We start from the raw sequence: 15,334 nt of genomic DNA, 5'->3' as shown, positions 1-15,334 counted from the left end.
ATGTTGTAATAGAGGGCTCATTAATGTGAAACAACCAGGAAATAAATTACGAGAAAAATGCTCAACTGTGGAATACTACCAAAAAAAATTCTGTCCCATACTCATCTAGATAACTTTATCCTGTTACTCTGGTTCCTCAGTGCATTAAACTCTCAGAAAATTGAGAAGCTCACTCATCAGGAGCTCCTCGCTTTTATTGACAAAAACTCATCATCAGTTATATTGTAATCATTACGAGTCAATGATATATTTTGTCTCTTTTGTTTTTAAACTATTAATGGCAGTTTTTCTTAAGAATGACATATTCGACACATTACTGATGGCAGATTTTGTGCCTTGTTGTACATTCTCATCACAACTGCTTCTTCTGTTGTGTCATCAAAATCTGTTATTACCGCCAGTTTTTCTTAAGAATGATATATTCGACACATTACTGACTGCAGTTTTTGTTCCTTGTACGTTCTCATCACGACTGTTTCTCCTTTTATGTCATCAAAATCTAGAATCGACCATAAATCAATTACTTAATTATCTTAGTGGCTTGTGACTTCTATTTTTCGGTTATTACGTAAATCTCCCTTGCATAGTTTACTTTCGTGATTTGAAACTGTATGTTATTCGCAACATATGAAATTTGTTTACCAAATGTGAACATCTAGAAGCAGTGCTATGATGGCTTGTCATTTGTGTTATTGTGTATTAGAGGCAGTGCCAGTGCATGTATTCAGAAGGAAAATTGTTTTCAAGTATATATTATTGAAATAAACGTTATTTACTCATGACATGAATAGTGTCTGGTGATGCTAGAAAGGTGAGTCGCTTCCTGTGAATGAGTGCTTTAGTTTGCTAACTGCTTAAGACAGAAAACAAAAATACCTATGACAACTACAGAAGAGGAGAACAACTGAAATAATATTCCCTTCTCTTTATTTATGATGTTTGAGTTACAGTCATTGTATCTGAATATAATCTGTAATTATGTTTTAGACCACTGGTGGTCAATCTCTTTTTACTGTCCACTTTTTATCTGTGTTATTAGTAAAATTTTCTACCCACCCACCACTTCTACAGGAATGGTGATTAATGAAATAAGAGTGTAACTTCACTTTTGTAAAATTTATAAAACGTGTAAGAATAATTATTTACCAAATAATTTATGGCAAAATTTTTTGGAAACGTAATGAAACAGTTTTAAAACCTCTACCACCTACTGCCACTATGAAAGCTGGAATGTCCAGTAGTGAGCAGTAGGAAGCAGGTTGACTGCCACTGCTTTAGACCCAAAGCATAGTTACAGAAATGTGATTAAAGCTCATTGGCCTATACTAGGTCTTTCTGTTTCCAGTGAATGCAGTGGCAACCAGCAGCACTGTATCTTCAAAAGGCGAGTTCCCCTGGGGCAAACAATCTCAAACTTCGCATCAGCTGAGCAACTGTATTCTGCCTGTCGCTAGTCTACTCGATATTTTCTTATCTGAATTAATTTAACATAAGGGATACATAGAGCAGAAAATTTATTGTTTTGAGTCCAGAATGCTTGTTACAGCAGAAATTGCAGCTTACTTCACCATTCACACTGTGAATTATTTGTCTTAACAAGAGAGCGCTGTTTGATGCAGATATATGCTAGCTTAGTACTAAAGTTTCCGCCCTTGTAGTGCAAGAGTGTATCTGTATCCCATTCTAATCTCAATGCCAACGAGATTTTCACCTCATATATGAAAGAGCCACCAGCAGTCAGATCGACAATCAGTAAAGAAATCCTAAGACAACTTCTCTCCCAGATGTTCTCTCGCTACGTCAGTTCTGTACCCCATAGATCTAAAGGTGAAAAACTTGCTGAACTGCTCGACTGTTATTGTCTACTTTTTCTGTGTCTGCCAATTGTATTGACTTAACTTAGGCACTAAGTGAGATATTAACTTGATTTTGTTTTGCATATAGCCCTACTGCTATATTTGCATACTTGTGTGGTTGTCTTGTAAGGCTACTTCAATATGAATGTGGGCTGAACGTAGACACAGACCGTTTCGAAACCGAAGATGCATTTTATCTTGCTAATTCATGACAATTTGGGATACTCTGTTTTATAAAAACATACATTTTTCGTAACATTATCATGGTAAGTTGTAATTCATTTGTGTTAATGCTAGATGTCGGTTTTTTATTTTATTTAACACAGCAGATAAACGTAAAAGATCAATAAATCAGCAACAATGCAATCTCCCAGAATTCACACAGTTTTTTGACTTCATGCATACAGAAAATACGCTGATAGTATTTCGTCTTCTTGGTGTGTCATCAGACAGTAGAGTTGTGCAGTTCAGCATAACACTAAGGCGGGGTCTCGCCATATCTGTTACTGATAGTACATAATTGGGTTTTTATTTTAAATTTTACTTGCCATAAAATTTAATAATTTAATCCAACCACATAAAGACAATATTTATTGGGAAGTTCTTTTATGAAAGAGAAAAGATTGTCAAGTAGTATTGATTTCACTTCAGTTTCAAACATTATTTCACTGTCTGTTTATTTTATTGTATTGTGTATTATTAATCTCACAACATGCATATTATTGATCATGTTATCATGCTGTGAAGGAGACATGTCAGTTTTTATAATAGTTACTTAATTTTCTAGTACTATTTTTACAAGAAAATTTTTGTGTTGAACACAGTAACATCATGAAATCGTTTTTCTTATCATGTACCAGTACTTAGTTTCTAAATTATGCAGATATTACTTTACAAATACAGTATTATATACACACTATGATATTTAATATCCATGCTGTTCAAATGATCATCTCATCATCTATAAATTACTCCTTTGTGTAGTAGCATTTTTCCACCAGAAGATCATGTATGTTTTCAGTAAAACTATCTCCATGCTCAGTACGTCTCTAGGCATTTGAGTTTCTTATATATATTCATTCCAATGTACAGGGGTATATTGTGCTAGAGTTTTCAGTGGTGTTTCAGAAGCGCAAGATTTTCTTTTTGTAAGTGTTTTCAACTTGTCTAAAATGATTCTCTTGAGTTAGATCAGTATTTCTGTGTAGAAAAGATAATAATCTCAAATGTGCAATGCAGGGACAGATAATATTTTTAGATCCTTGAATAATGGTTGACATAATGTTCTTGGAGGTGCAGCACCCATTTTTCTAACGATTCTTTTTTGAAGCAGCAGGATTCGTTACATGTGGCTTGAATTCCCCCATATAATTATACCAAATCTAATTATAGATTTAAAACAATTGTGTTATACCAATGTCCTGCTTTTTATATGTGTTACCTCAGACAATATGCCCACTTCAGAAAACAGGAATGTTAAATTTAATAGCTAAGTAATCTATATGTACTTGCCAGTCTATATTTTTATCCAAGTTTAGTCCCAAGAATGTGATGGACTTGACTTCTCCCCTAACTTGATTTTTATGTATGATACTGATGGTAGTGATTTTTTATTTTTTGGGGTGAAATTGTATAAAAAGTCTTTGAAATGTTAAATTTAGGAGCATTTTGAGAAAGCATGTTCTATATGGTTTACTGTGTATATGACACTATCTAGAACGTCTTCCCATCTTCTTTTTCAATAAACAGTGAAGTATCATCAGCAAACATGAGAGGTGAGGCATTGATATTGAGATGTAAATCATAAGTGTACAGACTGAACTTTCTAGCATGTATAATGTGTAATGGAGTTGGTGGAATACACTCTGAACACGAATATCTGTCTGATAAACAAAGACTTCAGTGTGCTGTGGAACATGTGACTGTGCAGTCACGCTTTTCTATCGTTCAGTCACAGTAAAAAACTGTTCGCTCACAAATATCTGATCTCCACTATTGGAACTTTCCTTACATACAGCAGGGAAATCTTTCATATGGTTGAGTGGTTGTGCAGAACATCAAGCTTCACATGTGTAGATGTGCATGCATACAGGTCCAGAGATGACTTTTTAGATGTTTATAAATGTTTTTGAGCTGGTGTAATGGATGATCTGTCATAGCTCAAGATGACAATGGTGGACATACAGCACATGTGTCACAAACAAACATCTTCAACAGCAAACCACTCACCACACAGAGAGCCAAGATGAAACTTCCAGCATCAGTCCCAAAGTGTAATTTTAGATGCTTTAAAAATCTTAGCAATTATTATGAAATCCTCGGCACTCTAAGAGTATTTGTGTAAGAAGAATGGCATTTGTTTCTTTTGGAATTAAGAGACGTTATTGTTCACTGTGTAACTCACTGTTGTATATTCTGCATTATTGTTCAAGGTAATTATGTTAGACATTGATGTCATCTGTGCTATAGCAAAATGATGCATTTATTATACTCTCAAAGATAAAAAATGACACACTATGAAGGAATCATCCAAATGAGGCTGCAATTGGTAGATGTGATGTACATGTACGGACTAACAAATTGTTATAGTTTCAGAAAAACTAGATGTCTTATTCAAGAGCAACAGCTTCACGAACTGAGCAAGACAATAATGAATTGGTCCACCTATAGACCTTACGCAAACAGTTATTCGGCTTGGCACTGATTGATAGACTTGTTAGATACCCTCCTGAAGGATATCGTGCATAATTCTAGACAATTGGTGTGTTATATCATCAAAATACAGAGCTGATAATGTTCGAAATGTTCTCAATTGGGGATAGAGTTACCGACCTTGCTGAACGAAGTAGAGTTTGGTAAGTACGAAGACAAGCAGTGGAAACTCTCGCTACTTGAGGACGGACATTATCTTGGTGAAATGTAACCCTGGTTGACATGCTATGATGAGCAACACAATCGGGAGTAAAATATCGTCGACGTTCCGCTGTGCAGTAAGGATGCCACGAATGGCAACAGAAGGGGTCCTGCTGTGAAATGGTGTGGACTGTCAGACCACCACTCCTGGTCATCGGGTAGTATAGTAGGTGACATTCAGATTGGTATCCAACCACTATCCAAGGCATCTCCAGACATGTCTTCGCTGGTCATGGGCCTTAGTTCGAAGCGGGAGTCATCAATGAAAACAATTCTACCCCAGTCAATGAGATTCCAGCTCGAAGACGTATGTGGTGGAGACGCCCTGGATAGCGATGGAGTACCGATCTGACTATAGCCCGCCATATGTCCCGACAACCACGAGTGATGGTCGGAGGTGACGTTTCTTTTCATAGCAAGAAACCCTTTGTTTGTCATACGCAGCACCATTATAATAAGTCGACAGTATCCTATGCCCCATTTTCTTGCCCATCATGGTAAGCCATCCTGGCCTTACATTTCAGCAATACAATTCCCATGCATACATGGCGAGAGATTCTACTGCTTGTCTTCGAGGTTGCTAAACACTACCTTGACCAACAAGTTCGCCAGATCTCTCTCTAATTGGGGATGTTTGGAACACTATGGACAGGGCCCTCCAAGCAGCTCGGGATTTTGACGATCTAATGAGCTAGATGAATTGAATTTGTCACCATATCCCTCAGGACATCCAATAACTCTGTCAATTAATTCCAAGCCAAATAGCTGCTTACATAAGGGCTAGGGGTGAACCAACGCGTTATTGACTCGCTCAGTTTGTGTAGCTCTTTCTCTTGAACAAGTTAAACATTTTTTTCTGAAGTTGTAATCATTTGTCTGTCTCTAAATAGTGTGACTCGTTCTTTATTGAAGCTGTTTGATATCTCCTGGACTTGCGTAAGTTTCACCAGTGTCCATCATGTATTGTGTTGAGATGCTTTTTAGTTCTAAATTTTCTTGAATTATTAGTACCAATGTAAGTACATCCTTAGGACCTCTGAGAACTAGAAATTACATTTGTTGGAAACTGAAATGTATTTTTGTGTTGCGAACATTGATATACAATTGCATTGGTTTGCACCTTTGTCTTGAGTTTTAGGTAATTAAAACTGTCTGATACTGACTGCGAGTGAAACACACTGTGGGTTCAAGATTTGTTGAACTGTTACATGTAAGCAACATTCCAGATAGCTTGTCCACTGCATAGAATTTGAAAGTAAAGTAAGTAGCTTACAACTTCTTTGGCAAATGTAGTCTTAACAAGCTGTCGTTTCACCCAACACCTTCAACAACTTGTACCTTACTTACTTTTGTTCATATCTACTGAAAATATGCATTGTACCTCAGGAAATTCGAGCTTATGGATTGCATAGGCGAAACATAATGAATGTTGGTCCACCTTTGGAAGGCAATACAACAGCGATTCTGGGTGTTGGGGTTCCTACAAGTCCTTGGCAAGTTTCCAGAGGTCTGTGGCGCCAGATGTCTACGCACAAGTCACACAAGTCCTGCAAATTACGGGCTGGAGGCTTGTGTTCGCGGATATGGCGTAGAATAGCATCTCAGATATGTTCCATCTGGTTCAGATCAGGCCAATCTGGTATCCAAGACATCAACGTGAGTTCATTATCATGATCCTCAAACTACTGTAGCACAATTCTGGGATGTGACATGGGCAGTTATACTGCTGGAAGATGCCGTTGCCGTCAGGGAAGACATGAAGTATTCAAGTACAGGGTTATTACAAATGATTGAAGCGATTTCACAGCCCTACAATAACTTTACTATTTGAGATATTTTCACAATGCTTTGCACACACATACAAAAACTCAAAGTTTTTTGAGGCATTCACAAATGTTCGATATGTGCCCCTTTAGTGATTCGGCAGACATCAAGCCGATTATCAAGTTCCTCCCACATTTGGCGCAGCATGTCCCCATCAATGAGTTCGAAAGCATCATTGCGGCCGGCTCATTTTTGTCTCCATTCAACATAATACTGCAGTTTGTTAATATATTCTCTCGCCATCCATTTTGTGTTGGAAGAATAAGATTAATCCTGTTTACACTGTGGCTGTGGCTTGTAATCACTACTGCATTATACACCAAAGAGCCAAAGAAACTGTTAAATTTGCCTAATATCGTGTCGGGTCCCCGCGAGCATGAAGAAGTGCCGCAGCATGACGTGGCATGGACTCGACAAATGTCTCAAGTACTGCTGCAGGGAACTGACACCATGAATCCTGCAGGGGTGTCCATAATTCCGTAAGGGTACGAGGGGGTGGAGATCTATTCTGGACAGCACGTTGCAAGTCATACCATATATGATATATGTTGAATAATGTTCATGTCTGGGGAGTTTGGTGGCCAGCGGAAGTGTTTAAACTCAGAAGAGTGTTCCTGGAGCCACTCTGTAGCAATTCTGGATGTGTGAAGTGTCACATTGTCCTTCTGGAACTACCCAAATCCATCGGATTGCACAATGGATATGAATGGATCCAGGTGGTCAGACACGATGGTTACGTACGTGTCACCTCTCAGAGTCGTATCTAGACGTATGAGGGGTCCCATATCACTCCAAATGCACAGGCCCCACACCATTACAGAGTCTCCACCGGCTTGACCAGTGCCCTGCTGACATGCAGAGCCCGAGGATTCATGAGGTTGCCTCCATATCCGTACACGTCCATCCGCTCGATACAATTTGAAACGAAACTCGTCCTACAAGTTAACATGTTTCCGGTTATTAACAGCCAATGTCAGTGTTGACGGGCTCAGACGAGGCGTAAAGCTTTGTGTTGTGTGGTCACGTGTCCGAAAGCCCATATCAATGATGTTTCGTTGAATGGTTCGATCGCTGACACTTGTTAATGGCCAAGCATCGAAATCTGCAGCAGTTTGCGAAAGGGTTGCACTTCTGTCAGGTTGAACGATTCTCTTCAGTCGTCGTTGGCCCCATTCTTCCTGGATTTTTTTTCCGGCCCCAGAGATGTCAGAGATTTGATGTTTTACCGGGTTCCTGATATTTACGGTACACTCGTGAAATAGTCTTACGGAAAAATCCCCACTTCATTGCTACCTCGGAGATGCTGTGGACCATTGCTCGTACGCTGGCTGTCACTCCACATTCAGACTCACTTAATTCTTGATAACATGCCATTGTAGAAGCAGTAACCGATCTAACAACTGCGCCATACACTTGTTGTCTTATATAGGAGTTGCTGGCCACAGCTCCGTATTCTGCCTGTTTACATGTATCTGTGTTTGAATACGCACACCTATACCAGTTTCTTTGGCTCTTCAGTGTATAATGTATGTATACTTGTTAAAAAAATACGTTGTAATGAGAAAGTACAAAAAAATATCATTATGAAGCATTTGAATCGCCAGATATAATCAAGGTAACCAGTTTACTGTGAAATTAGAATGGAAATGCGAAACACAGTCTTATAAATAAGATTACTCTATTTAGTATATAATAAAGTCCATTCTAAGAGATATGTAACCGTATAAATCATTTACGTATAGCTCAAAAAATGATTTACAGTTTCCATTAATTTTTGACAAAAATTATTTTAAAAAATGGGGAATAAATGAATATCAGTAAAATAAAGCAGGAACTCATTTTTTCCTTATTAGCTTCGCTTTTTTATTAATTTTGGAACGTGATAATAATTTTTGTCATTCTTCAGTCTGTTCGCCTGCTCCAAACAACAAGTTTGGCAGAATGGGGTAGTCGGGCAGACTGAGATAACTGTGTTTTTTGCCTTATGATATGCTGACATCTCTTAGGTGTTGTTTGAACTATGTCGAGACGTCGAGGCGAAGTATCTAACAATGCATTGATGCCATTACGTGATGTGTTCTCCCTTGTTATCTGTCGATGTGATTTTCCTACAACTTTCTGCACTATTCAGTTGTTAATATCTCACAAATAAGTAAACATGTTAGTTACGTCTAAACAAAATCATTAACATTCTCTTGATTCTAATCTCAGTTTAATTCTTACGTAGTTCAAATATGTGTTACGTTTAATGGTAGTCACTGAATTTTATGTAACCTGAAAGTGTGGTTTCATGGTAGAAAGTGATCCGGTAGAGTGCTGTGCTACCCCTTTTGTCCCATGGGTACTCGTTCCATCCCATTTTATTCTACTTATTAATTGTTTTGGATTGTGTGCAAGAATGATTTTTGTTTCCTGCACAGAATGGCTCGAATCTACAACAAAAAACCTAACAGACAGACTTGGCCTCTACAAGAAATTTTATAACTGTGTCTTTACTGTATAACAGGAGGCTGAACTAGTCGGATATTTTATTAAAATGGAAGTCTGTTATTTGGGCTAACAGTTAATGAAATTTGAGAATCAGCTTATGAACTAGCTAAGTGTAAAATACTGCCTCATCGATTTGGAAGTGACAGAAAAGCAGAATTAGAGTGGGTAAAAAGATTTTAGAGGTAGTGTCAGCCACTGATTTCATGGAAACTAGAAGCTACTTCAATGGCTCGAGCTATTGGCTTTATTATAGCACCATTTGACAAATTCTTTGACTTCGTGAGCAATGTTGTTGACGAATATAAGTTTAACCGAAACTGGATATTTAATGATGATGAGACTGAAATATCAACGAATCCTAATGGTGGATCAAGAATACTTGCTCTGAATGGGCGCTGACAAGTAGGGGCTCCAACATCAGTTGCAAGCGGCGACATTGCGACAGTGGTGAACTGCTTTTCCACATCTGGTTTGTACATCTCCTCGCCACCAGTGTTAATTTCCCCAAGGAAACGGATAAGGCACGAGTTTCAGACTGGTCTTCCAGCTGCTGCTATGTGAGAAATTCACGAAACAGGGCAGAGACAAAAGAGCTCTTTTTAGAATGATTCAAACACTTTCTACCATTCACTGAAGTGACAAATAAAATCCAGTTCTTCTCATTCTAACGGTCATTTGATTCACAGAAAAAGTTAGGAACTAATTTCACAGGCTCCAGCCATTGGATTTAGCCCAAATAGAACCCCTTAACAAGTATTAGAAGAATAAAGTTCGTAAATCGTTCGGATCGCGCTAGGGATAGCATTTATCACTGAAATAACCGGTTTTAGATTATATCGGTTTTTCCAACTCCCTTTAATCGGACTATTAAAACCACTCAAAATAAACGGTATCTGTAATAAGTGATTTCCGTTTTTTCCTGTATTATACTTATAAATCGAACAAATATCGAAAACTTTTGACTACCTCAGTTTTCAGATACATAGAATCAAAGTAATAAATTAAACAACAAATAAAAGAAAAATTAGTTCGTCCAGCATTCGCAGTTTTTTGTTTCGAAAAGTGGTAAGTGGTTGACTACTACAAAAAATCATTAGTATTCCTCTATTGATTCTACTTTTTTTTTAAACTCAGGTCAAAAATCATGTTGTATTCGGGAATCATACCGCTATTACGAATAGCTATTTCACAAGAGTGATAACTGGATTCCATTTTTCGTGTCAATTTGTCCGTTTTCAAGGGGTACAAGCCGATAAAGGCATGTTATGTAGACACAGATGGCAGATTAGCTGTTTTCTGTTTTTTATTATAAACTATGAATGAAATGTTAAGTTTTCAGTTTTCTCCTCATAATATGTAATAAGTTTGTAGTGTCTCCTCTCGTTTTTAGTCTTTTAAACTAAATGGATCATTGTACTTTATTGATACTTCCAGACTAGAGATGGTGCCATTCTGTAATACAACTGATGTCCGATGACGACGACAACGAGATAGTACCATGTAGACAAGATGGAGCAAGTCTTGCACACTGCATTTACACATGTACCACGTATATGTACATTGTTATTTCAACAATGCTGTTCCAGTTCTAATGCCATGTGTGTGTTGCTCGTTTCTGTTGGCATTGTTATTAAAACAGCACTGATCGCTTTTGCCATTTGGTATAATGATGCAATCAAATTAATGTAAATTTGAAAATAAAAAATACGTGTTCTTTAAAAAGGTTTATTTAAAAACGAAAAATTTTAGCACTGGTGCTATGGCTAGTTGATATTTCGGTTTTTTACCGATTATTAGCGAAAAACAGGAACACCTGTTATAACAGAAGGCAAATAAATATCAAAAATATCGCTTATTCAGAACTAAAATACCGGTATCGGTTTTAACCAGTCGATTTTTCCCATGCTTACATCACACTGTTTTGAACTGTGACCTTGTTTGACAATGTATATTTACAGTCCTCAACGATGTTATATTTATTAATGGCTTTCGAAAATCTAGAATTTGGCCTGTTGATAGGACTATATTTAGAACTAAAGATTTTCTATCGTCAACAATCACTGATATTGAGCTGCAAACTCCGAAGGAAACTTGAGCAGTGCGCCACACTCGTCCAGCAGAGCAGGGCTGGAAATTCCAGCGCAGCTAGCCACATCTACACCACATTCACTGAACGTGCCTACTTGTGGAGGGGCGGTATCTACAGAATGTAGCTCACAGGTTGTCAGACCAGCGAGCATATTAACGATTCAAAAGTAACGCAGAACAACAAAAGGGTATCAAAAATAGAGCCAAGACAGTTATTTTGACACTTTCCTTTTATAAGATGGAGAAGAACACCAAGCCAAAAAGGTCTAAGTCTACAAAAATGAATCTTGAATTATTACAGGAAAAGTCTGAAATAAGCAAAAAACAGATCTACAACTGGATCGAAAATAACTAAGGAGTGTAGCCCAAGCTCAGAAAAATCATCAAATCTAGTGTCCACTGATATTGGTAAATTAGAAAAAGATGATGAATTTCTTTATCTTGACCATCTTGCAGTGGGCAGGATCATATATCAATACACTGTATGCCTCAAGTAGGCTTACAATTCGTGTGTGGGTGTCGGCATTGAGGATGAGGTTATCTATGTATGCACTTAATGCAAACGATAAATCTAATTTTGCTATGTGAAATATTTATAATATGTTAGATTTTCGTTTCCAACTATTTTTTGCAGGGGATATAATACAAAAAATTACCATTTCTCAAATTTTTCTATAAAATGCGAAGTTAGGTAGTAGCAAATGTCGATATAGTGTGGATTTTATAAAGTTAATATTACAATATAGTGGCTTACACCAATTTAGTGGTTTATTACAGCTTTTGAATCTCAAAATGACTGTTGAAAATAAAGTGTTCCAGTCTGCCACAGGTTCCCCTACTTTCTAAAAGTGTGTTTCAGGGGTTCTTTAAATATTTTGAGTATTATTTGTAAAATGTGGAATCAACTATTATTTAACTTTAAGTTTAATTTTGTTTTATTATATATATACGTATATATATATATATATATATATATATATATATATATATATATATATATATATATATATATATATATAGTTTGGTTGCCTGCTGAGTATCAGACTGACATCAAAGGTTCCCCTCTGGCATTTCTTTGTGAATGTGAAAAAATATAAGACTTTAGAATGTTTTGGATTCATGTTGAACTGTAGTTCACTGTATTGCTGGTTTAGTGAGTAAGTTCTCAGGATGGAGTAATATAAGAGCATATAATACCCAGTAGGACCATGTCTCTTTAGTGCTGTGCTGAGTTGAAACTATGCTTCAGGTTGAGAATAAAGGGTAAAGGTGACTGCAGGCAGTATTACGATTTTGACATCATACTTTGTCAAAATCTCCACAGCATCTATTACTGATGGTTGACATTAGGAAACATAAAACAGCCAAAAAGTTTAATGTGTCTTTCATGCAGCAAAGATTTATTTTATAACAATACAACAAAATATACAGAAATTTTACAAGTTACTATGCTGAATAACGAAAATTTACACTTTATATCAGTTAGTTCCCATGTATACTGCTCACATACATTTGCCTCATTTCTTTTTCACCATCACCCAAACATAACATAGTATCACATATAATTTGCAAGTAAATGATATATTTTATGGTCATGTTCATATGTTGAACAACTATAACAGAAACCAAAATGAGAATGTTTCTAAGAAAACTGCTTAAATTATACTTCAGAAATGTGTTAGAAAGAAACAGACTTACTGAAGCATGCACAGAATCCTCTTACAGTTTATTGCAGAACACTAGACTTCAGAAAATCTGTCAGTGGTAGTGTGTAATAAATAATTGTGGAGGTATGATTCTCACATTTGGAGCTGATGTGAGATCTAATACTCTCACATCCAAGTGTCATTATTATTATTATTATTATGGGTAAAAGTTAGAGATTCTATTTACGAGTCATTTGAAATAGTACACAATCCCATAAAGTCTTATGTGTAAGAGCCTATACCACTGCCATTCTGATAAATGCATGTGAAAACTGTAAATGTACCAAATAATTTTGTACATTTATACTGAATAAAGAACTCATACATTAATGAATTAACTAACAAAGTATGGAGTAACTATTCTTATAAGGTAGTGTAAGGCACATAAAAATAATCTTGGAATGGTATAGTCACAGTATTTCAGCAGAATTAATGTGCTGGATCTCTTCAATAATAACGCAATTTGTTTCTTTTATTTACTTAAACTATGCACAATATAGTAACAATGGATAGAACAATACATAGACTGTATAATTAATTTGATGCATAAATTTATGTTAGTATTGAAATAAATTCCAACAAGGTGTGTTAGCTTCATTGTAAGAAATTTCTGATTATCTGTCTATTATACCTATGGTTAAAATGAAACACTTTCCTGTTTAACAAAATCGGGGAAATTGAAAATAACCTGAAATGTTCTCGTTATCAATAAAATCTAGCATGAGACGAAGTAGAAACTCAGCTATACTCACACCAGCATACAGTAATAAATACAATATAGTCCATACAATAAACATCAGAGGGTATACAGAACATACCTTTGTATAGTGTTCATAAATATCACCAAAGATCCTAACGGTTTATTTATTATGTTCGAAGATGTCTCTTATCGAAATCTTTTGTATAATTATCTTATCACGCGGTCCCTTTTCTTTACACTATGCTGCTGACGACGTGGGTGAATACACGAACAATCGTCCAAAGCGGGAGAGCAGTCACATCTGAGTAGCACATGGGGGGGGGGGGGGGAAGTTGGGGGAGAAGGAAGTCGCTCAGTCTATGAGGCTGAGCTTGCTGTTGGTCTTCCGCAGCTGCGCGCGCCACGGCATGATGGGCGCCGGCGGTTCGTCGTCCTCCTCGGTGCCCGGGTCGGGCCGCGACTCTGGGGGCGGCGTCTTGTTCTCCTTGTTGCTGCTGTCCACGGGTGTGGGGGCGCCAGGCGCCGCCTGCAGCCGCTCGTCCGTCTTGCTGGGTCGCTTCTCCTCTGGACCGCGGCTCAGAGTCGATCTGTGTGAGACACAGTACGTGCAAAGATTACAATTAGGTATTTGGAAGCGCCTTCCGACTTATCTGAAAAGGCAATGCTATCTAGGGTGTCACTTCATGTTTGTAAGAAATACATCTCGGATTTCAGAAGAGCGGCGTCTCACACGTTTGGATTCTAAGTGACGTAAGCGTCGATTGGCAACCTACACTATCTGACTAAAAGTACCCGGTCTGCAGTGTTATACTGCGGACTTGACTACTAGGTGTACCCGCCACTATAAATGGAGGCGAGCATTATTGCACTGTCAGCAGAAAAGCAGTAACAGCAGGATGGATGGTTCAGGAGAGCTCAGTGACTTCAAACATGGACTAGTCACTGGATGAAAAATGCATCAAGGACATTTCGGCCCTTCTAAAGCTCCCAAAGTAAACTGTTTGCGATGTATTTGTGAAAGCAGGCGTCGTGTACTAACGAACAGGGACCGTCAAACATTACGGATGATGGTTGTGAAAAATATTATAAAATGAGCGGAATGAATCACTCATGAGTTCCTGAATCTACATAACATAATATACGTATGGAGTTAAGAAGAACAGGGTCCATTTATCGAGCGTTACCCCTTAACCCACAGATTCTCTAGTGAGTGCTAAGTGACATTTGAGGCGGTGTAAAAGACGACGTCACAGGACAGCGCGAGACTGGAAACGAGGGATTTGGAGTGATGAATCACACTATAGGCTGTGGCAATCTAATGGAAGGGTTTGGGTTTTGGTGAATGACTGAATAATTTCACCTGCCTCCGTGTGTAGTACCAAGAATGCAGTACGAAGGAGGAGGTGTTATGGCGTGGCGGTGTTTTTGGTGGTTGGGTTGTGGCCCCTTATTGCACTTAAGAAAATGCTAAATGATGAAGCGTAGGAACACATTTTACAGCATTGTAAACTGCGCACAGTAGAGGAATAGCTCGGAGACGGTGATTGTATCAGCATGACAATGCGCCATGTAATAAAGCAGCATCTCCGAGGCAATGTTTTGTGGACAGTAACATTCCTTAAATGCACTTGATTGCTAAGAAAAAAGTGTTCAAATGTGTGTGAAGTCTTATGGGACTTAACTTCTAAGGTCATCAGTCCCTAACCTTACACACTACTTCACCTAAATTATCCTAAGAACAAACTCACACACCCATG

General features: G+C 37.6%; 1 protein-coding gene across 1 annotated transcript in view; it reads right to left on the bottom strand.

The window, feature by feature from the left end:
• Nucleotides 1-12,563: 12,563 nt before the first annotated feature.
• LOC124594372 (espin) overlaps nucleotides 12,564-15,334 on the bottom strand; it is a 493,386-nt gene continuing 490,615 nt past the window's right edge. The window contains exon 13 of the mRNA XM_047132740.1: nucleotides 12,564-14,164. Coding sequence (XP_046988696.1) covers nucleotides 13,930-14,164 — 235 coding nt within the window. The 3' untranslated portion in view covers nucleotides 12,564-13,929. The remainder of the gene's footprint in view (nucleotides 14,165-15,334) is intronic.

This window comes from Schistocerca americana, chromosome 2 (genome assembly GCF_021461395.2).
Source record: "Schistocerca americana isolate TAMUIC-IGC-003095 chromosome 2, iqSchAmer2.1, whole genome shotgun sequence".
NCBI classification, from domain to species: domain Eukaryota; kingdom Metazoa; phylum Arthropoda; class Insecta; order Orthoptera; family Acrididae; genus Schistocerca; species Schistocerca americana.
The sequence above is the reverse complement of the archived record's forward strand: the minus strand, read 5'-3'. Positions and strand labels throughout refer to the sequence as shown.